Genomic DNA, 27,954 nt, shown 5'->3' with positions numbered 1-27,954 from the left:
ATGCTGAATTTTCTGTCATCTTTGGAAGTGTTTGTTTATGGAATTTTAATCTCTAGCCAGTTAATAAAGTCATGGATCATTCTATGAGTAGTGAAAATAGAAAATACAGGTGGTGGTTAAGTTATTTGGTAGAGTATTTAGGAAGGCCTGGGGTATTTACTTTTTCTACATAGGAAGTCAGGACTATACCAGCGAATATAGAAGTCTTGAAACTTAGTTCTTCCAGAGCCATTATGAAGCATAGCATATTTATTTGCCTAAAAGATATTTATCACCAAGTTAAGTGGGATCTTGCAACCAGGGTTTGGAAAATTTTACAACTTTATTACTGTTTATTTTTACTTTTCCCCTTCATATTAATTTAGCCCTTTTCTTTGAAAATGTTTAGATATATTAGAAATTTTAAAGATACAGTCAAAGATACTTGAATACTTATACTTAGCAAAACATATAGCACAGCTGATGAAATTCAGGAGCTACATAGCTGAATTTTTTGACTGTTGGTTATGAACATTATTTAATTTTAATTATGAGAGAAAAAGTCATTAATTCATTCATTTAGAGTGATGCTTTAGATATGAAATACAGGATTTTTGACTGAAATATTAACATAAGTGGTGGCCTTCTGGACTTCATTATACATTATTATGTAACTGAAGCCTACTGTGAATTGTGATGTTTTATTAGATATAAGACTTTCAGAACATTCAGTTATCATCAGGAAATATGCCTGTAGAATTTTATACCTTTAAAAATAACACAGTATTCTATGTAGTGTTAGGTGTGTAAGCATCAGTCTTCCACCTATATATCATTTACCTCTCTGTAAGCACTAATATTTTAAAAATGTTTTAGAAACTGACCTAATTTAAATATGGGGTGACCCTTTTGTAGATCAATTAATGAAGTTGATAGAAGTTGAAATAAATTTGAGGTTTCAAAACTATTTAATAAGTCCCCTCTCCTTTTGTTATTTTGTTTAAACTGAATTCAGAATTGGGGGATTAAAATTACTTAAAAATAGAAAAAAAAAGCTCTGACCAGAAAGCACTGGGGTATGTTATTTTACAGGTGAACAGAAGTCCAAGGGAAATTCTATATCAGTTTATGTTAGAATTGTGTTTTCTTCTTTAGGATAACTGTATATTTCTTTATCTACTTGAGATTGTATTGTCCAGTGTTTATCATACTACCAGGAGTTAAGTCATTAAACTTGAAACTTGAATGTCCATGAGGAAAGCTGGGCAAGTAATAACATTGCAAATATTTGCAGTTGTTTGGCAGTTTTCTGTTGCGCTGTATTCCTACATGTACTAAAATGCTATTAAGCGAAGTCTATAATTCCATAAAAAATGAATGATCTGCAATTGAGAATTTATGTCTTTTAAAGAACGTGCCTGAACACGTATGCATAGTGAATTGTAAACCACACTGATCGCGTGATACAGGGAGAGATCTGGGTGAGCTCTCTTGAGTCCACAGGGCAGATATTCTTCGCGATGGGGTAAGATTGTGGCCAGAGCAGGCCAGGGGTGAGGGCCCTGGGAGCTGATCATCTGAGATCGGAAGAAAGTCCTGAGATCACAGGCACCGAGCCTAAAAAAAACTGTGAGAAGACCAGTGTACCAGTTTTGACCTGCTTGCCCAGAGCAAGAGGTTCCAGTTAGAAGAATTTTCAAAAGATAAAGTTGGAAAAGGTAGAAAGACTTGCTTTCCAGGGGAAAGCATGAATTTTTTATCCAGCATGGGTTGGAGTCTTCTCTCAGAAGTTTGGAGCATTGGAATTCATGAACAAAAAGTAGAGCTATCTAGCAGATTGTGAATGCAAGTCGAGGTTGGAAATTGAAGCCTTTAGAAGGATCTGCGTGATGATGTACATTTTTCTATGATAGCTCACAAAGTGTCTTCATATGGAATATTTTATTTGCTTCATATCAAAATTGAGGTTGTAGCTGGCTGCTGTTACACCAGTTTTGTAAAAGAGAATTTGAAATTCAGGGGTCAAATAAACTACTCTGTGATTTATTTTTTAATAGCATTAATTATTAACACTGTAAATGACCATTATTCATTTTAACTGCAATGAACTTGAAGGGTTTGTGCTTGAATTTTTGTTGCTGCTATGAAAGTCGGGCATATCAAAGCTAGTCTATCACATAACCGTTTCATTCAGCATATAATGGTCAAGTTTTACTGCTCAGTCAGCATACACCATGTCAACCAGAAGAAGTTTTTAAAATATATACGTGTTTAGTGTATAAATAAAATTATCTTAGCTAACAGAGAAGGAAGTGGCTATCATTGATTCTTATCGGCATCCCAGATTAGGTTGCCTTGCAAAGAGGCCTAACAGAACCTAGGGAGGATGGGTGTGTGTATACACAAATTAGATTTCAGGAGTGTCACGCTTTGCTACTAGCTCATTGGTTTGTCTGTTTGGTTTCTGACCAGCTGCCTAGCAGTTTGGGTTGAACTAAATTTGAGAAGTGATAGTTATCTGTGATTACCTGTGGACACAAGTTAGGGGGTTAGACAGGTGCTGTCTACCGGAGGGCTTTGTTGTTGAGGGGCTTCTAGTACTTTGAGTTTCCTCGTAAACACCCTGCTTAAAATAATCTTTCCTTTGTGAAAACATTGGCTGCCCTCACCGAAGAGATCATCGAATTGCATCACAGGTAGATGCTTCTGAGAAGGCAGCTCATGGTATGTCCAGGGTGGTAGAGTCAAGAGCCCAGCTCTTGTTGAAGCAGCGCCTGGGGCTCATGGGGCTGTAATTAGCCCTTGAAGTTGGTTGTTCTCTCTTGTCCTGCACGGATCTGCCTCGCGGGGCCCTTGCCAGGTCTGACTCTGGGCAAGGATGGTCCCAGGGCTTTTTATTCCAAGTAAGGGTGGCAGCTCACATCCTAATTTGTCCCCTTGACTCAACGATGAGGAGTTCACAGAAGCCCAGAAAACGCAGCACACTTTTCACCCAACCACTTTTTAAAACCTCCTCAACTTTGAATGGTAAACTGACATTGACTGCAGAAAGCTGTTTTCCGAGCTTCTTTAGAGTTTCGGGCCAGCCACGTAGAATACTCACTCTAAGCCCAGTGTGGTTTTTATCTGTGGCACAAATCATATCATGCACTGTTTAAAGTTGCACGTCTCAGGCCAAGAAGCACGAGGGCTTTGGGGATATTTCACCACCTATCCAGACAGCCTTGGCCTCTAAAAACGAAACTTCAGGTCGGTTTATTTCTTTTATCTTCCTCGCTATTTTTACCGACTGTCTGCTCACCCATCAAGAACAGCAGCCCTTGTGTTCCAGCTCCAGGGAAGTTGTTACTTCTTGTGGGGGGATTATCAATTCATTTGTAGAGAAAGCTACAGAGGAAACAAGAAATCCTTCAGGGTCGGGGGAGATGGTCTGAATCAGCAAACAGACATAAAAAGAACTCTTATCTTAACTCTCTCCTGAGCCTTATCATTCTCCGTAACAGCCAAAAAACTTTTAAAAGAGTGATTTTTAAGGTAGTGAACTGGGCCTAACTTTTATTTCTAATATTCCACCTTTGGCCCTTGCCCCTATGTCTTTCTGTAAACACAGCAGTGATAAAGGTCTGCTGGAGAGCCCACGTTCCCCCACGCTTCCTTATTGTGTTTGGCGAACAGTTATTTAAGAAGCATTGTCTAGTCAAGGTGGCTCAGTTTCCCCAAACTTTTTCTGTGACTAGAAAACCACAGTTTCTCGTAAACTCATGTTTATTATCTACTTCAAGCCCTCACTGAAACACCACCTTATCCATGAAGCCTCCCTTAATTCCCTTCTCTTGCCTCTGCCCTCTGAGATGTAAGTCTTCTATTCTGCCCGTGACTGCAATGGACACTCCAGCTCAACCCCTTCTGGTCTTGCAGAAGCTTGCATATTTGTTTGTTTGTTTTTTTCTCAATGCTATATATGGATAAGTCTTGTTTCCCCATCAGAATTGCTGAGCCTTGGGGTAAGCCCTCTGGTCATTCTTTTACATCCTTCATGCCTTGTGCCCAGGGAAAGAGTCAGGACATTTGAGAATAGATAAGTAAAACAGATCTTCTGGTTCTTTGATTAAATATCACCATCCTTTTAAGTTCATAACGTTGTCTCTGCCTCATATTCTCTCAGGGGCTTTTCTTCACTTCTCTGTCCCTTCGTACATTAACATACGATCACAGCCACACCCTAATCCCTTTGCGACACCTCCCATTGTTTCCATCTTTGTTTCTGCACCCTGCGCATTTTGCCCAACCTGAGTGACAGCTCTGCATGCTGGTGGACGGCCTGGCTTGCCTGATGTTGCCCTGACTTGGTAATGGGCCCGGAGTCAAGAGATAAAGTCACCCACAGATGTGACTTTGGGCAAGCTCTGTGGTCCCTTTGTGCTTTCCTCTTTTAAACGGGGACATAACAAGATGTATCCTCAAGTCAAGTCACTAAAATGATTCAGCCCATAGGGCTGTGTTGTTAAGTATTACTGCAGGCATAGGGGTCTTTCAGCTGACTGGAGTAAACCACAAAGGTAGAAGTTTTGTCTCTGGTTGTCTTGGTTGGACTGGTGACCCTTAAAATTCCATGAAGTTGAACTCCTTTTAATATGCAGATGGGTGTGCCCAGGGGCTTTCGGGCTTTCTGCAAAGGGGAGAGGAAGGAGGTTCGGGCAGAGGGAAGATGTCTGCGGTGGTTGGAGTTGTGGGAAGCACCAACGACTTTTATTTTTAAAAGCACACACTCCACGGTTGTAAAGGCAGGGTCAGGACGAAAAAAGACAGGGTGTACTGCTGAAAAATTCTTGGCTAAGAACACAGCGGCCTGGCCCTCAGGGAGTGCTGGTGTGAGGTAGAGGGAAGCGTTGCAGGGAGGATGGAGGCGGGGGTGGGGCTGGCAATGCCAGTGTTCAGTGTTCGGCCCTGTCTGTTTTACCTCCTCACACACACACATCTTCATTATGTTGGCCACGTAATTGTGGAACAGGTCGTTCTTTTTGGTGACTGTGTAAAACTCACCCCCTGCCCCTCCAACACCAGATAAAAATAGATTTTGAGTGTTAACTTTGTGGAGAGACCAAGAGCTCCTGCCCCATCAAGGTGACCAGAGCTGTAGCCTCTCCCCCATCCATCTGCCCCCAACCCCACCATCACCACCCCATCTACCTCACTTCATCAGTGCTTGGAAGAAAGAAGAAAAGGCTTTGGATTGCTGGGCAGAGGGGGCAGGAGGACGGGTGAGGGAGAAGATGGCTTGACCAGTCCTGGACTTTCAACCTTAACCACGGGGACTTAGTCATGACCTGCACCTCTGCTCAAGACTCGCCCCTCTTTGTAATCTACACCCCCAAGTTGTTTTACTCTATGAGAAAGTCTGATTAGGTCTTGGAGCTGTACAATGAAGTTGCCATCAGAAACGACGAGGAAGGAAAAGTAGGCCAGGACGGCACCCTCATCTCTGAAAGGTGCTCTTCTTTGGATGCATCTTTGGGGGATGGTGAGACAGCACGCATCCCAGGTCCTGCTGGGAGGGTCACTGATGAGTGCCCCCACACACAAGATTGGAGGAATCAGGAGATGCTGCAAGTCATGGATTGGCAGATGCAGGGAGCCTTAAGATGCTCCAATTCCAAGCTCCCAGGAAACTGAGAAGCCCCAGAAGAAAGGCGCTTTGCCCGGGACCCTGAGGGTTGGTAGTGGCCCTGAGATTGGCAGACAGGAACCCAAAGTCTCTGGGGTCCCAGTCAGAAGCCAGAGAGTCACAGTCAAGTTGCGCAGTAGTCCAGATCCCTTAGCTGGGCGGCATGAGGCACGTTGCTCATTTGTTAGACTATGCTGTTCCTCTGAGCTAACTTCTTGTGTGTGTGCTCATCTATGCTATTTCATGGACACATGCATTAAGGGCATGCTTCTAAAGATTCTCGACTTAAGAAAAAGTTTCCCATGCAACATGTTAACATTCCTCTATATGCCCATACTTTCCTACTTCCCGTCTCCTGTGTTTTCCCCTAAGAAGTTTTTGGTAGTTTCCTATAACAAAAAATGAGGAGCGTTTTTATGGGACTGTATACCATTCATTACAACCTTCTATGAGATTCCCAGGTGAAAATCATTATATATGCATAAAATCATTAGATATTAAAATATAAAACATGAAAAATGGAACTACCAGGCTGACAGCATTTGTATCTTCATTGTTCAAACTTGTGGTATCTTACCATCATAGCCACTGAAGCCAGTTTCAAGGTAAACCATAACAGGAAGTAAGCAATTTCCTTTTATTCACTAAAAAATAAAGGGGTTTATTAGTTTGCTGATATACATGAAAGAACATTTAAACTTGGAGTACCCCTGAATTGACGTCAGCTTCCTAAATTTAAAATGCTGACTGAACGTGTGTGTGTGTGTACGTGTGTGTGTATGTGAGGGGGTGGAATGCCAAAAAAAAAAGGTTACTTCTGCCTGCTTTGTTAATCACAAAGAAAAAATAATAACATTTGGCTCTCTAGTGAATTCAAGGCTATAATTCACCATCCAGGCTTCCCTGTTGTTTTAGAAACCACTTGAACTGGGTTCTCTTAGTCCCCTCTTGTATCAGCAAAACAGTTTGAGTGATCCCTTGCTCGAAATCATTCCAAAGCAGCCTTTCATCGCTTCCTGTTTTAGCCCTAATTCATTTATCAGATTGGCCCAGATCCTTGCCTCCGCTGTTAAGATTTCTTTGTTTGAGCATACCTTGAGCACTGATTGCTCTCCTAATTTTTTATTTTTTAATAATTGACTCTATTAATAGTTTGTCCATGCAATTTTGTCTACAGTTCATTCAGTTTTGTTTTTTTTACTCCACACTGGTTGAATGTGCTGGGGAAACAGGAGCAAGGAAGAGCAAGTCCTTGCCCTCATGGCCCTCACATTCTAGAGATTCCTCGAGAGGTGACGGTAGTTAGCTAAGAATGAAAGTAATGTGTGTGTGTGTGTGTTAGTTTTCCCTCTAACCTGTCATTTCTCTATGGACAGAGCCCTGCTGTGGGTGACCAAGCCCCTATGGTCTAATTTCAACCCTGCTACTTGTCAGTGGACACACAAATCCATTTAGGATTTTGTGAGTTCGGCATCAGAATTTTGTGCATACAGGTGTGTGCCCCAGGTGACATAATAAGTCATCATGACTGTCCTGGGGTCATTCTGGATCATGGAGACATCAGAATTCAGAAAACAGCTTATTTAGTCATTTTGGCTTATATCCAAGAGTCAGTCATACCCACCCCATGAGGCAGTTCCCCACTGGGGATGCCAGGAAATCTTGGCGCATAGGAGATGGTATAGTGCTTTGCTGGAGAACCGAAATTTCCACACCCCATCAACATGTGGAAATCGAGGAGTCGTAGATGACTTCTCTTGTGACTCTTGGACCCCACAGAGGGCTGGGATGAATCTCTGGCCTCAACTGTACATGTGATCTCGTATCCATTAACTGGTGGGAGGAGCACATCTTAGCCTGTCCCTCCTGTTCATTTCTGCTGCAGTGGAGGTGGCTGGGGTGGGGAGTAATGCTCAGGAAGAGTAACTGCTTGTTGTGCCAGACGCAGAGCTGTGGTTTTACGTGTACTATTGCATTTTAGTCTCCCTGCGTAATTGTATACGTGGATATTTGAAGCCATATTTGTCCAACTCCCATAACCTCTGCTTTTCCCATGATTGGCAATTCCCTTTCATTCTCAATTTATGGAATTGTACTTTCCCCGCCTTTTGACTATCTAGAATTCTCTGAGAAGTTTGAATGCCCATTGACTTATGCAAGTGGTTCTTGGTTGGGTACGTCTTTAGGAATTTTATATTTTAACGGCTTTGCGGGGGGAGGGGGTGGTGGTTAATGACTTGTAAGGTGCCCAAGTAATGGAGAGCATCTGTTGACTTCAGTAATAAATTTCAAGCTTGTTTATAATTCTGCTTATGTGTTAAATTTTAGTTTCTCCAGTGAGTCTTTTTTTTTTTTTTTCATCTTAGATGATTTATATCTTTCTGGAGAATCATTTAGAGTTGTTTTTTTCTTTTAAACAAGTGGTCTTCATAAAGAGGAGGGCAGATGGATATGGATATGGATATCATGCCCTCTGAAGCATCTGGACCAGACAGGGGAGTTCTGTTTGATGTTTGTTACAGAAATGGCACCACCAAATACTAACAACGGTTTTATTCTGATCTTAATATCATGTTTAAAATATCCCTTTCTCTTTTCTTCTTTCCAACTCAGTATCACTGTACCGACTGGCAGAGACAGGAGAAGTAGATGTCCACACCCACAGACCCTGGCGCGATGCCCCACCCGGGGCCTTCGCCAGGGCCGGGACCCTCTCCTGGACCCATTCTTGGGCCCAGTCCAGGACCCGGACCATCCCCCGGTTCCGTCCACAGTATGATGGGGCCAAGTCCGGGGCCTCCTAGTGTCTCACACCCTATGCCGTCGATGGGGTCTGCTGACTTCCCTCAGGAGGGCATGCATCAGATGCACAAGGTGAGTTCGTTCCCCTTCCCAGTCTTGTCTTCTGAGTCATGGATGGCTAATAATCCCTGATAACCAACACCCCCCCGCCCGCTTTTTTTCTACTGTGGTTAACAAGAGAATCAGCTAGGTTTTTTTCTTATCTTGTTCCTTATTAAAAACATACATTCTTAGGCTCTTTTATGGTTATAGATGTTACACCAGTCAGGAAGATTTGATCTTGGCTTTTAAAAAAGTGTTAGCTATAATATGCAGCTTTGACAGATTCTGTGGATTGGGGGTTGCAAGTGTTTTGATTTGGTGAAGAAGTAGGAGTTAAGTCTTACTTTTTCCCCCCAACTACGTCTGTTAAGTAACTTATACCATCTATGAGTAACATACTGAAAATTATTCTTCCCTGAAAAGATCCCATAGGTCCCAAGGAGGAAAAGGGAAAGTGAGTCTTTTCCTAAAGAATATTTTCAAAAAAGCCTTGACAGAAATAAAACAGTTTCTAGGGAATCCTTGAAAATGCACTTTGCTGTCTGCCTGTGAAGTAGCTTTCTTCTGGTTTTGGAAGAGGGCTCTGATTTTGTGGAGTCCAGGCCCAGTTGTTATTAAGGTTGTAATAATCTGCCATTTGTGAGATTCAGATTGTTGCTGTGGGGATGATCATAACGGTATGACTTTGGTATTATGGTTTTGTAGGAGAAGTGAAAAGGAGAGAATGGCCTTTTGAGAAAGCGAACAAAATCTTCTGTTGCGATTTGTGTTGAAGGGTAGGAGTAGCCATTGTGTGTTACCTGAAGGTTAGGCCTGATGAGATGCGGCCCTTTTACATCTTTTTTGGATGATATCACAAGTAGATAAGGTAGTGAGGATGCTTCTTGATGTTAAATAGGTGAATCGTGGAAGACACTGGTTTGAAACAGAAAGGTTACTGCAAAAAAGTACAAGTCTTTTCTTTAATTGGTAGAACTGGAGGTCAGTTTTAAAGTAAGGTGTTGCAGCCCGGGAAGGGAAGATCCATTTTTCACAAATGTTTGTTATTTGATGGTTTTCAAATAAAAAAATTAATACATGCTTATTTTGAAAAGTAAAACCATACTGATCTAAATAAGTGGTTCACCCCAGGTAATAGCTTATTGTACATACTTTTTTTCCTTAAATTTTAACTAAGACTGTATGATGTATTTTTAAATTAATTAATTTTAATTGGAAAATAATTACAATATTGTGATGGTTTTTGCCATACATCAACATGAGTCAGCTACGGGTATACGTGTGTATCCCCCCTCTGGAACCCGCCTTCTGCCTCCCTCCCCACCCTAGCCCTCTGGGTTGTCCCAGAGCACTGGTTTTAGGTGTCCTGCTTCATGCACCAAACTTGCACTGGTCATCTATTTTATATATGGTAATGTACACATTTTAATGGTATCCCCTCAAATCATCCCACCCTTGCCTTCTCTCGCTGAGTCCAGATGTCTGTTTTTTACATCTGTGTCTCCGCTCTGCACATAGGATTGTCAGTCCCATCTTTCTAGATTCCATGTGTGTGTGTTAATATACAGTATTTGTCTTTTTCTTTCTGACTTAACTTCACTCTGTATAATAGGCTCCAGGTTCATCCACCTTGTTAGAACTGACTCAAATGCGTTTCTTTTTGTAAAAAATATGGAACACTTTATGAATTTGTGTGCCATGCTAATCTTTGTATCATTCCAATTCTAGTATATGTGCTGCTGAAGTGAGCACTGTATATACGCTTTTTGCGCCTTACTTTTCTCCAGCTTCAATAAAAATACCATCTAAGCATAGATTTGCATATTCAGGTGATATATTTAATTTTTTTTTCTTTTACCATAATCGAATCATATCATCATTGTTAATTACTTTGAGACTTCTTTTTCATTTAACTATATCATGGATAGCCCTATAATATCTCCAATATCTCTCCCTGCTTTTTTGATTTCTTTTAAATACAGGTTTTTAGCTTGTCAGGTATGTAAATAAATGCTTATTTTCCATATCATATTTATTAGAAGACATATTGAATATATAGACATATCAAAGTCATTACATTGTCTTGTGTTCATATTGTATTAATTGGGGGATTATACTATAGACTGGATCTGTCAATTGCAATCCTTAGTACAGGTAGGTGAAATAATTTTGGGAGGGTTTAGGATGCTTTCACCTTTGAAATGAAAGATAAGATTTGAAGGAAATATTTAGCTCACCTTTATTATTATTTAAGCATTGAAAAGTTAAACATATTCATAAGTGTTAGGTCATTGTTATGTTCTTAATTGTTTTTATTTGTAATTATATCTTCTGATCCCTTCTGTTTTGTTCTCTAGCATCTTTGTCACGTTTTCTCCTCTTTTCTACCCCCATCGATGCTCTTTTTTTGTTTTGTTCTCGTTCTGCAAGTTTTGCATTTTCTCATCCTGCTTTTCTTCGGCCCGCAGACCCTCAGATAATTCCCTGGGTGAGGACATGGTGACGTGCCTGAAGTTCACACCTGCTGACCAGATGCTTCACTTTCTGAAAATCTTTTTATAGGCAGCTTTATTCCTTGTCTTTTCTCCTCCGTCTCCCTCTGAGCTTCAGCTTTTTGCTTTTCAACATTGCTGGAAATAAATAAACAAGTGGCCTAAATACATCTGCTGCTTTGCTTTGATTTCCTCTCTATTATTACTATTTAACAGACTGAGAGACACTCTTTATACCAAATTCTTCCCATTTTTCTTCTGAACATCCTCTTTATGGTAAATTTCTCCTCTTTTCAAGTGTGTGCTTTTGACTCTGCAGAAATTAACTTTCCTTTCTCCAAAACTGCAAACACTCATACTTTCTTGCTCAAAGTCATTTGGTTTCTATAAACTCCTGGAAATATTCCTTTCAGGCTGTTTTGAAAATTGCTATTCCAGTTTGAGGAGGAATAGACTTTTCCTTTCCCCAGCACGTGCTCCGTTGCCCAATTCTGGATTGGATTAGTGTCCATTCAGTGGCTGTTTCTTGTGGGTCTGTTGTGTACAAGGCCTCAAGCCCCCTTTCTAGCCCCTGTGTTCTTCTTTTCCAAACTCTGCCTTTCGCCCTTTTCCTTTCTTCCTCCGTCTGTAGTCCAGCTTCATCTACTTCATCCTGTTTCCCTTTCGGTACTTACCCCATTCACTGCTCTACCCTGTCTGTTTTTCTTTTCCCAACTGCCATGGAACTTTCTGGTTTCAACTTTTAAACTTTCCATAGGTTCCTTCCCCTCTGATGAAAAAAAAAAATTACCCAAAAAATAGATCATCACAGACATTTCAAAGAGTTTTTCTTCCTCCATTCTGACTTTGGACTCACTTCAACATACAGCAGGTTTCAGGACTTACTTAAAAGGGTATAGAAGAATAGCTTATATTTGTCTGCCTTGTCAACAGGACTTCATCTTTATTTGCAGGTTTTGACATAACCAAAAACCTTTCCACTGTTTAAAGCCTTAACTTTTGACTTAACAGGTAGTTTTGCTGATCCTATTGGTGTAGTCTTTTTTATTTATTTTTTTGTCCCCCATCTATGAAATCTATGTAGTATATAGTAATATATGTAATATAAATGTAAAATTATATGGCTATCATGTGGTTAATAGATGATTGGGCCACAATTTTGAAGACTTTATAGGATGGGCTCTTAAAGCACTGGATAGAAATATTGTGCCTTAAAGAGGTGCCTAACTGATGTCCTATTAATGTTTCAGCCCATGGATGGTATGCACGACAAGGGGGTTGAAGATATCCATTGTGGATCCATGAAAGGCACTGCTATGCGACCACCTCACCCAGGAATGGGCCCTCCTCAGAGTCCGATGGATCAGCACAGCCAAGGTTTGTGTCTGCTACATACCTGCTCTGGGCTCCATATCATAGTCTTTCATCTTTCCTATTGTTATTTTAATTATGACTTGCAAAGAACAGAACTTGTCTAAGGATGGGGTCTGGCAGGTTTCTTTTCCCTGTAGAACTCTCCCCTTACCCACCACCAACACAACTTTATGTTTGATATGGGCAATTTTCTTTACAAGATCCTAGTAGTTTGACTGGCCACCATGTGTTCAAGCACTCTGCAAAGTACACTGTGTACTTTATGCAGAATCTTTGCCTTGATCTTGTAAGATACATTATATCACTCCAGTTTTATAGGTGGAGAAGCTAAAGCTCAGAAAATTTACTTTGCTTCTATAAGTTTGCATATCCAGTAAGTGACAAGTCCAAAAGGAGGACCCAGGTCTGCCTCCCCACAGCAGCACGGATGGGTGATAGCAGGATGAGCCACCCGTGTCCCTTGAATTGTACACTCCTCCTTCATAAGGTGACTTTTTCTGGCAGTGGAATAACCTGTCATCACTGGTGAATGGCTATCTTAGTCTCTTAGGGCTACGTAACAAATTGCCACAAGCCAATTGGCTTAAAACAATAGAAACGTATTCTCTCAACGTTCTAGAGGCCAGAAGTCCGAAATCAGGATATGAGCAGGGCTGTGGTCGCTCTGAAGTCTTTAGGGAAGAATCCTTCTTTGCCTCTTCCTAGCTTGTGGTGGTCACCAGCACTATTTTGACATTCCTTGGCTTGTAGATCTGTCATTCCAGGCTCTGTCTTGGTTTCCACATGACATTTAACCTCCATGTTTGTTTGTGTGTCCAGACTTCGCTCTTTCTATATGGACACCAGTCACTGGATCAGAATCTACCCTGATCCAGTATGACCTCATCTTAACTCAATTACATCTGCAAAGATCCTATTTCCAAATAGGGTCACAGTCACAGGCACTAGAGGGTATGTCTTCAATATAGCTTCATAGAGGACAGGGTTCCACCCACAGTTCCACCCACAGTAATGGCCAAATCAATATATGGCAGCTTTCTCTTCTCCTGGGTGCTTTTCCCTCTCATTGTTGAGGGCATATTGAAGATAGTGGAAAGTATATCCAAAGATACAATGTAACCTCTTTTCAGAATCACTATATGGGCATTTTAGCATGTCAGAGGCGTGATTAATCCAACACTAATTAACCTAATGTGTTGATATTCTAATTCAAAGGGTATGCTTTATGTGTTGTTGTATATACATTTTTGTAATTTAATGTATATGAGTTTTTTCCTCCATCCTTGATCAGATGTCCATCCACCTGAGGGAAGATTTTTGACTGTCGAGGTGGAGAGACACGTTCACTTTTTTTTTTTTTTCACGTGGACCATTTTTAAAGTCTTTATTGAAGATGTTACAGTATTCTTCTGTTTTATGTTTTTGGTGTTTCGGCCATGAGGCGTATGGGATCTTAGCTCCCTGACGAAAAATCAAAACCCTACAATCAAGGTGAAGTCTTAACCACTGGACTGCCAGAGATCTCCCTGTATTTGCTCTTAAATATATACATATACATATACATATATATATATATATATAAGCAACTCATGGAGGCATAGGAGTACATCTTCACTAATATTCCAGCAGGTTTTTGAAGATCCTAGACTCTGATCTGAAATTTGATGGTAGGCAGATGTAAGTGTGACAAATGACTCGTAAAATCTTGACCATGTTAGAAAAGCAGACTGAATAATTGGGACTTTTTCAGGTACAGAAGAAAAAAATTGAGCCATTCAGGGGTTAGAATGAATTAAGACAATACTTTCAGGTTTATCATTTAAATTCTGAAGAGCCAAGTGCCTTCACAGAGCTAATGTAGATCTCATTTTTAATACCTGGGAGGTATAGATGAGTTATATTCAGTGATTCTCAAAGCCAGATGCTGGCTCTGTCTGCTCCTGGCTTTGCAGTACTTCTAATAGTGGGGCCCTGGGACAACGCCAAAGGAAAACACTTGAAATGCATGAATCATAAGTGAGGCTCTTTATTTTTATGTATCTTAAAATTTCTTTCATTGCTTGGTTCCTTTCTTGGACTTCTAGAATGATGATATTTCTTGGAATTTCCAACACTTGGCACAATGTCTAGCACATAACTGGATATTTAGTAAATTTTTTTCAGTTAGAGAAGTGAACTTTATGTATTCAAAAAACACTTTTAAATAGATCTTAATTTTTATATAATTTCAATAAGTTATAATTACTTTGAAATGCAGAAGTCTGCATTAAATTAAATGGAATTGGAATTAGAATGTAATATTTTTCTCTAGAAGAGTAAAGTGCCTTATAAGCTGGGGAATTCGTTATTTAAAATATGCTTTTGAATAAGGTAGTATTGGTATAATGCAGTCTTATTCTATATAATGAGCTAAAAAGAATTTAGACTCCATAATAGCATATATCTTTTAAAACTCCATTGTAGGAAGCCGTTTATAAACACACAGGTCCAGGGAGGTGTGGTATTGATCAGAAAACTGCCAGCTTTAACTACCTAGCAACCTATTAGGTTATTTTAAGGTATTGGTTGAGAAGCAAAACCATTTCCTTCAATAAATACTAAATTGTGTACCTTATGGTCCCGATGATAACATTGTTTATTTTTAGTCCACTGGATAGAGAAAGCCTTCAAAGAAAAGTATAATGTTTTGTGTGTGTGTGTATAAAGAGAAAACTTGTGTAAAATTGGCATTTGAAAACTCAAGTTTATTAAAAGGAGAGTGGCTGATTGCCTCTCTCTCTGCAAAAAGATGAAACTGGGGAGATAATGCCCTTGAAGCTGAGGGAAGGAAAACTGCCATTTTTTGACGACTTTTAAATGAGCAAATTAAACCAGATTTCAAAAAGAGCAGATTCTGCATCAACACTGTCATCCTACAGACAAAGGTATATTTACTCTCAGGCAATTTCTTCACCATTTTCTCAACCAGAGATAATTATGCAAATATGTTATTTTGTTTTATCATTTAGATTTTTTTCTGATTTTTCCTGAAGTTTTATGGAATGCTAGTCATGTCAAAAAATAAAAAGAAATCTCTCTCTCTTTAACTGAAACACGGTCACATTTTTAATGTCATACTGTGATAGAATGATTTTATTAGCATGTCCTGTAAATTCTAGGAAACAATTTTTCCCACCCCCCAGTTTTTTTCTTACCACATTTGAGGGAAGATTTTGTTGTATTGATTAATTCTGGAAGATGATTTTTATTTCACTCTTAGTTTCTTTCTTAACAAATTTGAGGTAAAATGAATTATTGTACTTAGTGCAACTAAGTGTCTCATCTTTATAATTTTGCCATGCCAGGAGTCAGAGTTGAAAAGAGCGATCTGATGAGCAGTGTTATGCAATGACACTTAGATTAGACTGTCTAATGTTTTGGTCAGTTGTATTAGGCATCGTGTGATTTATCACGGGTAAGCTATACTTGGTGCCGACCTTAGGAAAGAGGACAGTCCAGAAGGCAGGAGGCGTGACCCATTTTAACACCTGGTTGTATCCCTTCTCCCATGAAATGTCAGTAGCTATAGTAGGAAGTTTTCCCTCCAGTGATGGATGCAGGGTTGGCAGAAGGGTGGTACCATTTTGCACCAGCATTACAATTTGGAGTTGAATTTTAACCTCATTAAGAAGGAAAAACGTTAATGATGAAGTTAAGTGTATGTTATTGATACTGTTTAAAAACGTTTATTGTTATAAATAACATCCTGGGATTTGAATTTCGGCTCGTCTTGCAGGCTGATTGCAGGGGCATTTTCTTAGGCGAACTTCTATGATCAACCCTAATGCCTGCATGATTTTTGTGCTCGATTATAGAGTAGGGATTTCGGGAATGAGAGTTAGCAGTTTTTCCATTTCTCTTCAGGGCAGGATTACTCTGAATGGAGTTCTACATCTCACCAATTGATAGAACAAAACCTACTCTTGTCTTAGGGGATCAGGCTAAATTTGTTTCCCTCTCCAAATGGCAATTTGAGATAAAAGGAACTGTATCCTTTATTTTCTCTAGTCTTTCAAATGATGATGTTGAGTCCCCAGGCAGCATGGGTCAGATATTCGTGAGCCTCTGTAATTCCACATAGATACAGAGAGCAGCTTCAGCTCAAACTTGATTAAGTGTTGAAACACATGGCAGATGCCTAATAAACACCTATGTGATGACCTTTAAAATAATTGTGATGCAGGTGGATTTATTAATGGCAAAGACCTTTAATTTAATATTACATTGTGTCTTAGAATGCCTTTGAGTTGATGAGTTAGCCCTCAGTTGGACGGAAGACAATGTTTTGGGGTACAGCAAACCACTTTGTCCTCTCCTTCCTCTTGGATCTCCCTTCAGCAATGTGCAGTCCTATATTTTTCTAGGGATTCTTTGGCCAGACTCTACAGTTCATCTCTTGAAATAAGTTTCTTGAAAATTTTGTTGCATTTTGACTTTTCTTTCTTACGTATTTTTAAGTTTTCCATTTAAGTCTCTTTATCACCCAAACAGATTACTCTCATTTTTATATTACATTGTAAATGGTTCTGGGCTTCCCAGGTGGCACTAGTGGTAAAGAACCCATCTGCCAGTGCAGGAGATGTAAGAGACATAGGTTTGATCCCTGGGTTGGGAAGATCCCCTGGAGGAGGACATGGCAACCCACTCCAGTATTCTTGCTGGGAAAATCCCATGGACAGAGGAACCTGGCGGGCCCCAGTCCATGGAGTTACAAAGAGTTGGACACACCTGAAGTGACTTAGCTTGAGCACATAAATGGTTCTAGAAGATTTTGGAAGCTTTCAAGCCTTTAACTTATTTTTATATTAATACAACAAAATTAATATTAGACCATTGAAAGAACATATGCCTTGGAATCAGGTGAATCTTGGTTACCAAGATCTAATTGTGACATGGTGTAACGTGCTTACTCTCCTCATTTTAAAAAATGAGGTGACAGCACATATCTTCTGGGAGTGTTGTGAGGATTGTAGAAAAAATGTATGCTCCATTCTGCTCACATCCCTCTAACTCTTCGTACCATTTCTGTGCTCCCATCATCCTTATATCTACTGGCCAGACCACCATCTTGCTTTTGGTTTATTGGCATCCACCTTACACACACACACACACACACACACACACACACACACACTCGGCAAAGTCCCTGGGAACTAATGATCCCTAGAGTCATAACCAGCGACCAGTGATGGAATATAAATACCCCAGCTCCTTCCCTGGTATAATAGGGAGGCAAGTTACGTACTTTATCCCAGAGCTTTTGTGCATGAGATTAATCTTCAGGCATGCACTACAGCAACTGCCTTAACCATACACTCCTTGTTGGCTTCCATCCCTTCCTCATTTTACCTTTCCACACTCCCGTCAGTGTCCCTGCACCTTTCAGATAAATCAGCTGCACTCAGTCTTTCCATCAGGCTTTGTTTCCAGGGAAAACTCGGCTAAAATAGCATGTACAGTGCCTTGCTTAGTGCCTGCAACCATGGAGGCCCTCAATAGCAAATTATTCATAAAGTACATAATAATAAACCAAATAATATCCCTATAAGAGAGTCCTCATTCTGCACTGCAATACAGCAGACAGCTTCAGGTTCTGGTCTCTAGGTTGGAGCTCCTTTTAATGTCTAATACTGTCCCCTGTGCCCTTCCTCTAGGTGTACAACAGCCCCTACTAGTTCACCATCTAGGACACGTGAAAGTGAAAGTGAAAGTCACTCAGTCGTGTCTGACTCTTTGCGACCCCATGGCCTATACAGTCCATGGAATTCTCCAGGCCAGAATACTGGATTGGGTAGCCTTTCTGTTCTCCAGGGGATCTTCCCAATCCAGGTCTCCCGCATTGCAGGCGGATTCTTTACCAGCTGAGCCACAAGGAAGCCCAAGAATACTGGAATGGGTAGCCTATCCCTTCTTCAGCAGATCTTCCTGACCCAGCAATTGAACCGGGGCCTCCTACATTGCAGGCAGATTCAGGGAAGCCTCCCAGACACATTGGGCTATCCACTACTTGAAATGTGACCAGTCCCATTGGAGATGTACAGTAACTTAATACGGAAACAAAAATGTAAAATCTCTAATATTTTTTATTCTTTGAAATGATAATATTAGGGGTATGTTGGTTTAAATTATATATTATTACTATTTTGTCTGTTTCTTTAAATTATATATATATATTTGATATACATAAATTTTAAATTATATATAATCCCATACTTACTAAGTTACATATGCTTTAAATTTCTATCAGTCAATGCTGTTGTGGAAAATCGTCAGGATCTCCAGGAATGTTTCTCTTTCAGGGTCGTGGGGGGCAGCCTGTGACCTCTCCCCTTGTGTTTTATTCCAGGTTACATGTCACCGCACCCGTCTCCGCTGGGAGCCCCAGAGCACGTGTCCAGCCCTATATCAGGAGGCGGCCCGACCCCACCACAGATGCCACCGAGCCAGCCAGGACCCCTCATCCCAGGCGACCCTCAGGCGATGAACCAACCCAACAGGGGTCCCTCTCCTTTCAGTCCCGTCCAGCTGCATCAGCTCCGAGCCCAGATTTTAGCTTACAAGATGCTGGCCCGGGGCCAGCCCCTCCCCGAAACACTGCAGCTTGCAGTCCAGGGGAAAAGGACGTTGCCTGGCATGCAGCAACAGCCGCCGCCACAGCCCCAACCCCAGCCTCAGCCGCAGCAGCCACAGCCGCAGCAGCAGGCCCTTGTTAACTACAACAGACCATCTGGTAGGTTAATATGCAACCCAGTGAATAATGCGAGGGTCCAGCTCAGAGAAGGATGGCTAAGCACACAGAAGCGCTGGGCTGCTGTCAGCCCAGGGCCACCTTCTGCCGCACCTCGCTGGCTCCCTTGTCTGCTTTGCTTAGTTGGCTACGATTCTTGGTCTCCTCGGCCGTGGGTCCTAGAGGGGTGCTTCTTAAACCTTTGGAGACTCTGGTGAGAGCTGTGGCTCTAAGCAAAAAGCATAGTCCCCTGTGACTTTGCATTCCCTTTCAAGGGCTTCAAGGTTTGTGGGAAGCCCATCCACCCCACCCCCTGCCAGGTTAGCAACCCCTGCACCTGGTGTGTTCCATTGCCAGCAGGCACGTCTTGAATCTCCTCTCCTTTAGCTATTTTGTGTCTGTTGATTTATTTATTTCTATCCTTTTGGTTGTGAAAATACCTTTGAGGAGGCTTGCAAGAAAGCATACCCATGGTAAAGAAATTATCAAGTAGAAAATTCAGAAACAGAGGGAAGTAGAAATCAAAGTTGGGAGATCAGCCATGGGGGTGGGGGCCCAGGAGCTCTTGTGAAGGCTGCATCTGTGCTTCCAAGGTGACTGGAGCTGCATGGTGGTCAGGAAAGGGGATAGCATCAGGTGCCTGGTCCTCACCACTCAGAAGGAAGTTGCTGACCAGTTTCTCAGAGGACACAGAATCTTTTCTAGCATGAGAGTATAAAGTAACTTTCTCAGGCGGGATTATTTTTTAAATTATTATTATTGTAAGGAATACTGCATGATAGAGGCATCAGTAACATTTATTCATAATAGAATAACAGAATCTACATGGCCTATTTCCTCTAGACACCAGCATCAGAACTGAGGCTGACGTTCTGAAAGGAGCTGAGATGCGATAGTCTTTGGTAATGGACTGGTGGTCTGCTTGATCCCACTGAGAGAATTCAGAGCTCCAAGAAGCTATAGGATGATCTTCCATAAATGTTATTTTCTCTGGGAAGATTTTTGTTAGCCACTGGATAAGCACAAGGTTTATGGTTCTGTTCTACTAGAGCTTTGAATTCCAGAGAATTTGAATCAGGAAATTTGAATTCCAGAGTGCCTCCTTGTCACTCATGCCCTTTCCTGTGAGTGGATCCCTCTCATTTGGGTCAACCCTGACATCTGATCTTTGCTACTGGTTTGGGATTATTGGTCTTCTTCTTAGGTTTTGGGACTTAGACATTGGGAAAGAGTTCAGATGAATTTTTTTTTTTATTACTAGTGTTCTTCCTTCTGAGTTTGTAGATGTTTCTTTCCTGGTAGAGGAAACCCTGAGTTGCCTACTAAAAGGGTAAACTCATCTTGTTAATTGTAGATGGAGCCTTAGGAATGGTTTTCTAAAGAGCACACAAGTACCGTGTCATTTCCAGACTTCTGTGTGTGGGCTGCAATGCTCTGGTAGGTGGAGGATCCCATGGGACCAAACATTAGTGATTGTAAAGGTTGTACAGGGAACCTGTGCATTAGGTGGTAGTTTGAACACTCATTGTGTCTAGAGGCTTTAAAATTGCAAAAACTCTTGCTCTTAGGAACGCCGCCAGAGAGAATCAAAAGTGTCTGTCTGTGTATATGTGTGGTTTGTACCTCCGGAGGGCCTGCTAGCAAACCTTGTGCTCCACGCCCAGTAATAAGCACGGTGCACGTGGGACACATCTGGAGCATGGAGACTCAGGATTCAATGCCAGGGGCCTCATGTTCTGCCCCGCCCTGGCACCCTCATGACCAGAAGGCTCACAACAAGGGAAAGGCTCTGTCCCAAGGTCTGTGCACCAAGTGCAGGCATTGCACGCCTGTGGGTAGGAAGGAAAAGCATCTCAGCTCCTTACTGAGAGCCTTTCATTCATATTCTAGACACAATGTCAACAACATTGGTGACCCTGATATCCCGCGTCTCAGTATACAAGGAGCGTTATTACCTAAAGGAGTTCCCAGTAGAGGCTTAGTGGTCACAGTCGGATAGTTGGTAGCTCAAGAGGAGGGAGCAAAGTCTATGCCTCCTAAAAGGCCACTGTGGGACCTTGTCACACAGGCACACTTCCTCGAGTACTGCAACTTGTCCTAGGGTAGTCCCTCATCAGGGACCTCAGTGAGGTTTGTTATTTTTAACAATGACCTAGGCACAGCAGGAAAAGATTCCAGGGTATTGTTTAAGAAGGCAGAAAGCTAAATGATTCATTTCATCTAAAGTCACAAGAATGAGACCAGATGATGAAGTAAAGTTTCGAGGATAGAGTTTCAGTTACCTGGATACTTGTACATAGCAAATCCTCCATGTCCTAACCAACACAATCCTGGGTGCATTTTCTGGATCATTTCCGGAAGAGAAGGCTCCATTTTATTATTATTGTTTTCCTTTACCTGATGCCTACATCTTCCCTCGCCAGGCTCCTGGCATTAGGGGGGAAACTTGTTTTATTACTCACTGTCTGTGTCTTTTGTATTTCCAGCCATTGGGCTTCATTAGAAATGATACTACTTGGGCCGATATGCCAGAGTAGGCAAAGAGACTGTGGACAAAGGAGAAAAGAAGACACTTTCCTCAAATAGAGCAGACCCCTTCCTGCCACCAGGAGGGAGGTTACATTTCTAATCTTGTCCCCCAAATCTCAGATTTCATAGGGAAATGATTACCTTCCTTGAAAATGGCTTTTTGGAGTTTTTTTTTTTTTTTTTGGCAATGACATTTTGGACAAGTTCAAGTAAGGCCAAAAGAAGTTTTTCTTTATTTAAGAGAATATTACTTTTATTAATTGTTTATCCCTCTCCTTTTTTAAAAAAAAATAATAAAGCAGCATAATTGCTTATAAATACCCCTGTCAATATTCCAGGGGAAAAAAAATCAATTTAAGTATGTCTACTTTCCTGGTGGTAGCTATGATTTTTCTTTCGTCCCATTTGCTAGTGTCATTCATGTGCGAAGAGAGCTTTTTTGGCTGGGGTGGTCTGCCTCAAACCCATTCCAAAGTTAGAATTCACCAAAGGCAATACCGCCAGGGCCACCACCCGAAAACTGCAGTTTGACCAGAGGAAGTGTGCACTGAACAGATGAGTGACTCTAGTCCTTGCCTGCTGTGGGCTCCTCTCAAATCGAATCCATCATTTTTCTTTTAATTCTGATTCATTTTTCTTTTTGGAGACCAAAGCAGATTTCAAAACAGGAACTGAAAAGGTTTTGGGTTTTTTTTTTTTTTTTTTTTTTGCAGTGGGCAGGGAAGCCTTCATGGTAGAAAGCAAGAGTTTTATTGATGATTTTTTTTAGGGCTTGTTGCTCTCCTGCTTGCCCCTCTCATTTTTTTTTTTTTTCTTTTGTCATCTAAAATTTCTTAGTATGCTTTGTTTAAGCCTCATTATTACATTTATCTTTTCAACCTCTGGAATCCACTTAAATCCTTGTCTAATGCACAGATAGTCATTTGCCTAAACATCCTTCTGTACCGGAAGGTAAAGTGGGAATTCTGTACAGAAATTCTGTACATGTGAGACTTCGGTAATTTAAGAAGTTTATTTACCTGTTTCTTAGATTCAGACATCTAATAAAGACTCCTTCCCTCCCTTAGCTGCAATGGGACGACACCCCTCAAGAGTGTCAGGGCGAATATCTACCTTGACTACTAACGTGAGGACTGACAGGAAGACACATATTTTGTACCGCAGACAGTTCAGCCTAAATTGTTTATATTGGTGAGAGAGTAGGAGATAAGCTAAAGAACGTAATTTGTTTTCCATCTAAAGATACCAAGATGTGAGTTTTTATCATTCTGCAGACCATGAGTGTGCTGGTTGTTAAGAGATGCTTTCTGTTGATACAGAACAAACCCATTCAGGCAGCTCAACGTGCCTAAAAGACAAGCAGAACCCCTCATGGTTAGGTAGGTGTGTTCTGGGCATGTCTAATGGCAGGCAGCTGCCTTCAGTCCCCTCGCCTCTGAGGAGAATTTTTTGTATAACGTGTTGGCTGGAGGACAGTAAATGAACTTGCAGTGTTTAGTTAGAAAGGAGTTTGCAGTAAATGAACTTGCAGTGTTTAATTAGAAAGGAGTTTGCCTGTAAGTGACTCTGATGAGGAATTAGCAGGAAGCACAGAGCAGGTTGACTTATCTGAGTACCTGTGCTGAATTGTATTAAACGGTGGAAACATTTTCAAGTTTGCTCTTGAAAAGCGTAAAGCGTACTTTCAAAGCTTCTAGCTAATACAGTACCAAATTTCCTTGAAAACCTTTCTTTTGCTGTAGAGTTTTTCTGAAAAGCTGAATGATTATATTAGGCTTCTTTACTTTGGTGTCCTTGGTGGCAATAAAAATGACCAGAGCTGAGGGGTGAGCATGCAGCAGCCAGGCTGTCTCACTGAATCCTCACTTCCCCCTTGCAGGGCGGAGGTGCTGTTATTATCTCCATTCTACCCATGAGGAGACTGAGGCACCAGGGGTTAAGTAACTTGCTTAGGCTCCCACGACTGATTGGTATGACTTACCGGTTCTTTTAGAAAGACACAGGGTGCTTTAGACGTACCTGTTTCAGTTCACAGCAAGCTGGAATACTTTTTAGATTGGAGATCTGAATATTTAAGTCTACATTTGGGTCTCTCTCTACCTATGTTTTAACTTTAAGAGTCCTTCAACCAGATAAGAATGTCTCTGTATTTATGGATTAAAGAAGCCTAGCTGTGTGTGGAGAAGGAAATGGCAACCCACTCCAGTGTTCTTCCCTGGAGAATCCCAGGGACGGGGGAGCCTGGTGGGCTGCCGTCTATGGGGTCGCACAGAGTCGGACACGACTGAAGTGACTTAGCAGCAGCAGCAGCAGCAGCTGTGTATATATCAGATCTACTTTCAAGTCACAGGCTGAAAATGACTAGATTTGGAACCAGAGATATCAGACATGCTCTGGATACCTCCCTTTGATTGTGTGTTTTTAAAAATAGTGACTTGAATATACCTCGAGGAGTTGGCATGACTCTACACAGGTATTTACAAGTCATCATGCTAAAGAAGAAAGCATCCAGAGTAAGTGAAATATGTACACTCTTGCACTATTATGGCTTTCATTGATAACTTATTCAAATTTTGAAAGGAGGAAAAGCACTCTGAAAACTGAATTTAGGGTAATTAGTATGATGTTATCAATAGGACACAGATTTTCTTTTTATTAAAGGTGGTGGTTTTTTAGAGGGCTTCAATGTATTACATTTTTTATTTCGTGTGCTTATTATACCAAGTCTTCAAATATATTTAACTCTACTAGTTTCTTGAGCTTATTAGGGAAATTCGTAGAATCACACTATTAAAGTAACTGTTAGAAATCTCTATCTCCTCTCTTTTGGCTCAAGGCAACTCAGATTTTTAAAAAAATCTCCCCTGTTTTAAAGACCCTAAGGGAAAAAAATAATCAAAAGTGTCCCTCCATAACTTATTCCAACGGTTAACAACCCTGAGAGTTAATGTTTATAAACCAGTTTCTTCCATATGAATGGAAGGAACTCTAAATCTGAAATATTGTGAAAAGGTTTGCATTATGTAAAAGCCCTCCCATTCAGAAAAAGAATCAGAATGTACTTAGCTGAGAAGGATCTCTTTACTATGATAGTACATCTACAGTGCCTAAAACAAACAAACAAAAAAACAGACAAGAAGTGCATTTTTCCCTCCAGAACTTGTCATCAATCCTAGAACAGGGCTATAGATTACCTCAGGAAGTCTCATCCAGCCCTAAGTCTCTGGGAAAGTTTTACCTAATTTCAGAAGGAGGGGATCAAAAGAACACCACCACTACACACACTCATGCTCACAGGCACACACATACTCACACACACTGTAGTTTCCCAGCAGTTTGTTCTAATTCTTCCCATTCCTCTTGTCAGAATGTTTGCTGTCCTTGGGTTGTCATTTAAGCCCACTTCTCCCTGGTGTTTGCTGAAAATTGAAATGTGTCTAAGTTTTCATAATGTATATCTTTGTATGGTACATTAATAAGTCACTCTGAAGTATGGAGATGATTATTTTTTGTACCATTTAATAATTTTAATATGTCTCTGAACAGATACAGAAAATACTTGGAAGAATGCCTATTGGAGGTTTTAACATCTGCTTGCAGAGATTTTTTTTTTTTTTTAATTTACTAAACTCCTCTGGTAGCATCACTAATTTTATTTATAACTTTGAAATAAGTAAAGATTCACCTGGAGGAGAGATGGAAAACTTTTAGTTTAAACTCCTAAAGTTAAATGTGGGAAATTGCTTTAAATTAACTAATCAAGTACATTTTAATAAACTTAATGATTACATAGCCCTTTATTCTGATAAGATGAGAAAAATGCTCTCTTGAATCTTAATCTTTGCTAGGTTTTCTTAGGTGGAATGAGCAGATTCTTTATTTCCCCTGCACTGAATGTTTTTAGAAATATTTTCTAACATGCAGTAAGAAATTTAAGTTCCCTAGATGTATCGATAAAGCCTGAAATATACTTTATAGGTCATTAGGGGAAAATGCATGCTTATTTCAGAAAATGCATGCTTATTTCAGTTCACATCAGAGTACTGGCGGGCTGCTGCCTGTATAATGTAGAGCATAGGTTCTACAGCTGGACCATTCCAGATTGGGCAGGAGGGGGCTTGTGGTGTAGTCCGCAGAATGTGATTTTGGGACCACACCCAGATTGCATCTGACCGCTGAATGACTCCCTTGCTTTTTCAGAACCCCAAATACACCTGTAATTATTTTTAAAAACCCACTGCAGACCTCCATTAAAAACTGGCTCTCTATTCCTTAATCATTTTATTACCTAAGAGTCATTTTAGGGCCATTTCCCTTTGGGATAGATGCCAAATTCTTTTTTTCTTTTTCCTTTCCTCCTTTCTCTTCTGGCTTTCCTCATCTTCCTCCCTTCCCTCCTGTTTTCTTCTCTTGAGACCTTCCTTTGTCCCCATCCTCAGACCCTCCCCCGCCCCGGGGAGGGGGGGCGGTGGTTGTCGACAGGCAGGCGGGGTGTGGGCACAGGGCACCTTCCCTCCCCAGCTGCGCATGTCGCTCTTGTTTCGCAGGCCCGGGGCCTGAGCTGAGCGGCCCGAGCCCCCCGCAGAAGCTGCCGGTGCCTGCGCCCAGCGGCCGGCCTTCACCCGCGCCTCCCGCCGCAGCGCCACCGCCCGCGGCTGCCGTGCCCGGACCCTCCGTACCGCAGCCGGCCCCGGGGCAGCCCTCGCCCATCCTGCAGCTGCAGCAGAAGCAGAGCCGGATCAGCCCTGTCCAGAAACCGCAAGGCCTGGACCCCGTGGAGATTATGCAGGAGCGGGAGTACAGGTAATGCGCCTGCCCCGCGGGTAAGATGATGTGTGCTTGCAACTACCACCCAGCCTAGAGGGCCTGGTGTCTCCTAGTGTGATGGTCATTCTTTGTGGGACCAGGGAAAGGCCTAAGGGAAACTGCAGAGGCCAAGACTCAGGCTTGAGAGTGATTTTCCAACAAAGTCTCAGAGAGAGTTTCTTTGCCACTGGAGCCTGGGGCAGGGACCCTCCGGGGCTTCTGGGCCTGATTTTCACTCTTGTAGTCAGAAAACTTTTATCTACTCCGATGACACGCCAAGATCAAAAGCTCAGCCCAGAGTTCTTAAAGATACAAGAAAGTGGTCAGCCCACACTCAGACTGTGCAGTATTTTGTTCTAGTCTGGCAGTGTGTCCTTGAATGTTGACTGTGAGTGGCTCATATGTTGAGTGTGTCTGCTGGCTTGACATCTCCTGATACTAAAGGCCATCCTTCAGAAGTTGTATATAAGGAAATAATGCATTCTTTGATTCAGTTCATGCACTTGTTGGTCAATGGCTTGGTCTCACTTTTGGGGTAGGCCACATTTAAATGTCTTCATGTGTGGTCCTTATTTTAACTCTTACTCCAGAAGCTTCATTTGGCACATTTATCTGAATCAGGGATTGACAAACCTTTTCTCTAAAGGGCCTTAGAGCTTCTGTCAGAACTATTCAACTCTACCATTACGGCGTGAATGCAGCCAGGCAATAATGGGCTGGCTGTGTTCCTGTGAAACTTTATTTATGAGAACAAGCTACAGACAGGGTTTGGCCCGCAGACTGTAGTTCAGTTCACTTCAGTTCAGTCGCTCACTCGTGTCCGACTCTTTGCAACCCCATGAATCACAGCACGCCGGGCCTCCCTGTACATCACCATCTCCTGGAGTTCACTCAAACTCATGTCCATCAAGTCAGTGATGCCATCCAGCCATCTCATCCTCTGCCGTCTCCTTCTCCTCCTGCCCTCAATCTTTGCCAGCATCAGAGTCTTTTCCCAATAAGTCAACTCTTTGCATGAGGTGGCCAAAGTATTGGAGTTTCAGCTTCAGCATCAGTCCTTCCAATGAACACCCAGGACTGATCTCCTTTAGAATGGACTGGTTGGATCTCCTTGCAGTCCAAGGGACTCTCAAGAGTCTTCTCCAACACCACACAGTTCAAAAGCATCAATTCTTGGGTGCTCAGCTTTCTTCACAGTCCAACTCTCACATACATACATGACCACAGGATAAACCATAGCCTTGACTAGACGGACCTTTGTTGGCAAAATAATGTCTCTATTTTTGAATATGCTATCTAGGTTGGTCATAACTTTCCTTCCAAGGAGTAAGTGTCTTTTAATTTCATGGCTGCACTCACCATCTGCAGTGATTTTGGAGCCCAAAAAAATAAAGTCTGACACTGTTTCCACTGTTTCCCCATCTATTTCCCATGAAGTGATGGGACCAGATGCCATGATCCTCGTTTTCTGAATGTTGCGCTTTAAGCCAACTTTTTCA

The 27,954-nt window shown here is 41.5% G+C and overlaps 1 protein-coding gene across 11 annotated transcripts in view; it reads left to right on the top strand.

The window, feature by feature from the left end:
• The window catches only part of SMARCA2 (SWI/SNF related, matrix associated, actin dependent regulator of chromatin, subfamily a, member 2), a 179,665-nt gene that overhangs the window by 4,968 nt on the left and 146,743 nt on the right, over positions 1 to 27,954 (top strand). For all 11 annotated transcript variants that reach the window (XM_015472482.3, XM_005209984.5, XM_059889213.1 and 8 more), the window contains 4 exon segments: positions 8,258 to 8,518; positions 12,231 to 12,357; positions 18,740 to 19,123; positions 26,197 to 26,452. In XM_015472482.3, coding sequence (XP_015327968.1) covers positions 8,294 to 8,518; positions 12,231 to 12,357; positions 18,740 to 19,123; positions 26,197 to 26,452 — 992 coding nt within the window. In that variant the 5' untranslated portion in view covers positions 8,258 to 8,293.

The sequence above is a fragment of the Bos taurus genome, chromosome 8 (genome assembly GCF_002263795.3).
Source record: "Bos taurus isolate L1 Dominette 01449 registration number 42190680 breed Hereford chromosome 8, ARS-UCD2.0, whole genome shotgun sequence".
Taxonomy (NCBI): domain Eukaryota; kingdom Metazoa; phylum Chordata; class Mammalia; order Artiodactyla; family Bovidae; genus Bos; species Bos taurus.
Note: the sequence above shows the minus strand (reverse complement) of the source record. Positions and strands in the feature narration are given on the sequence as shown.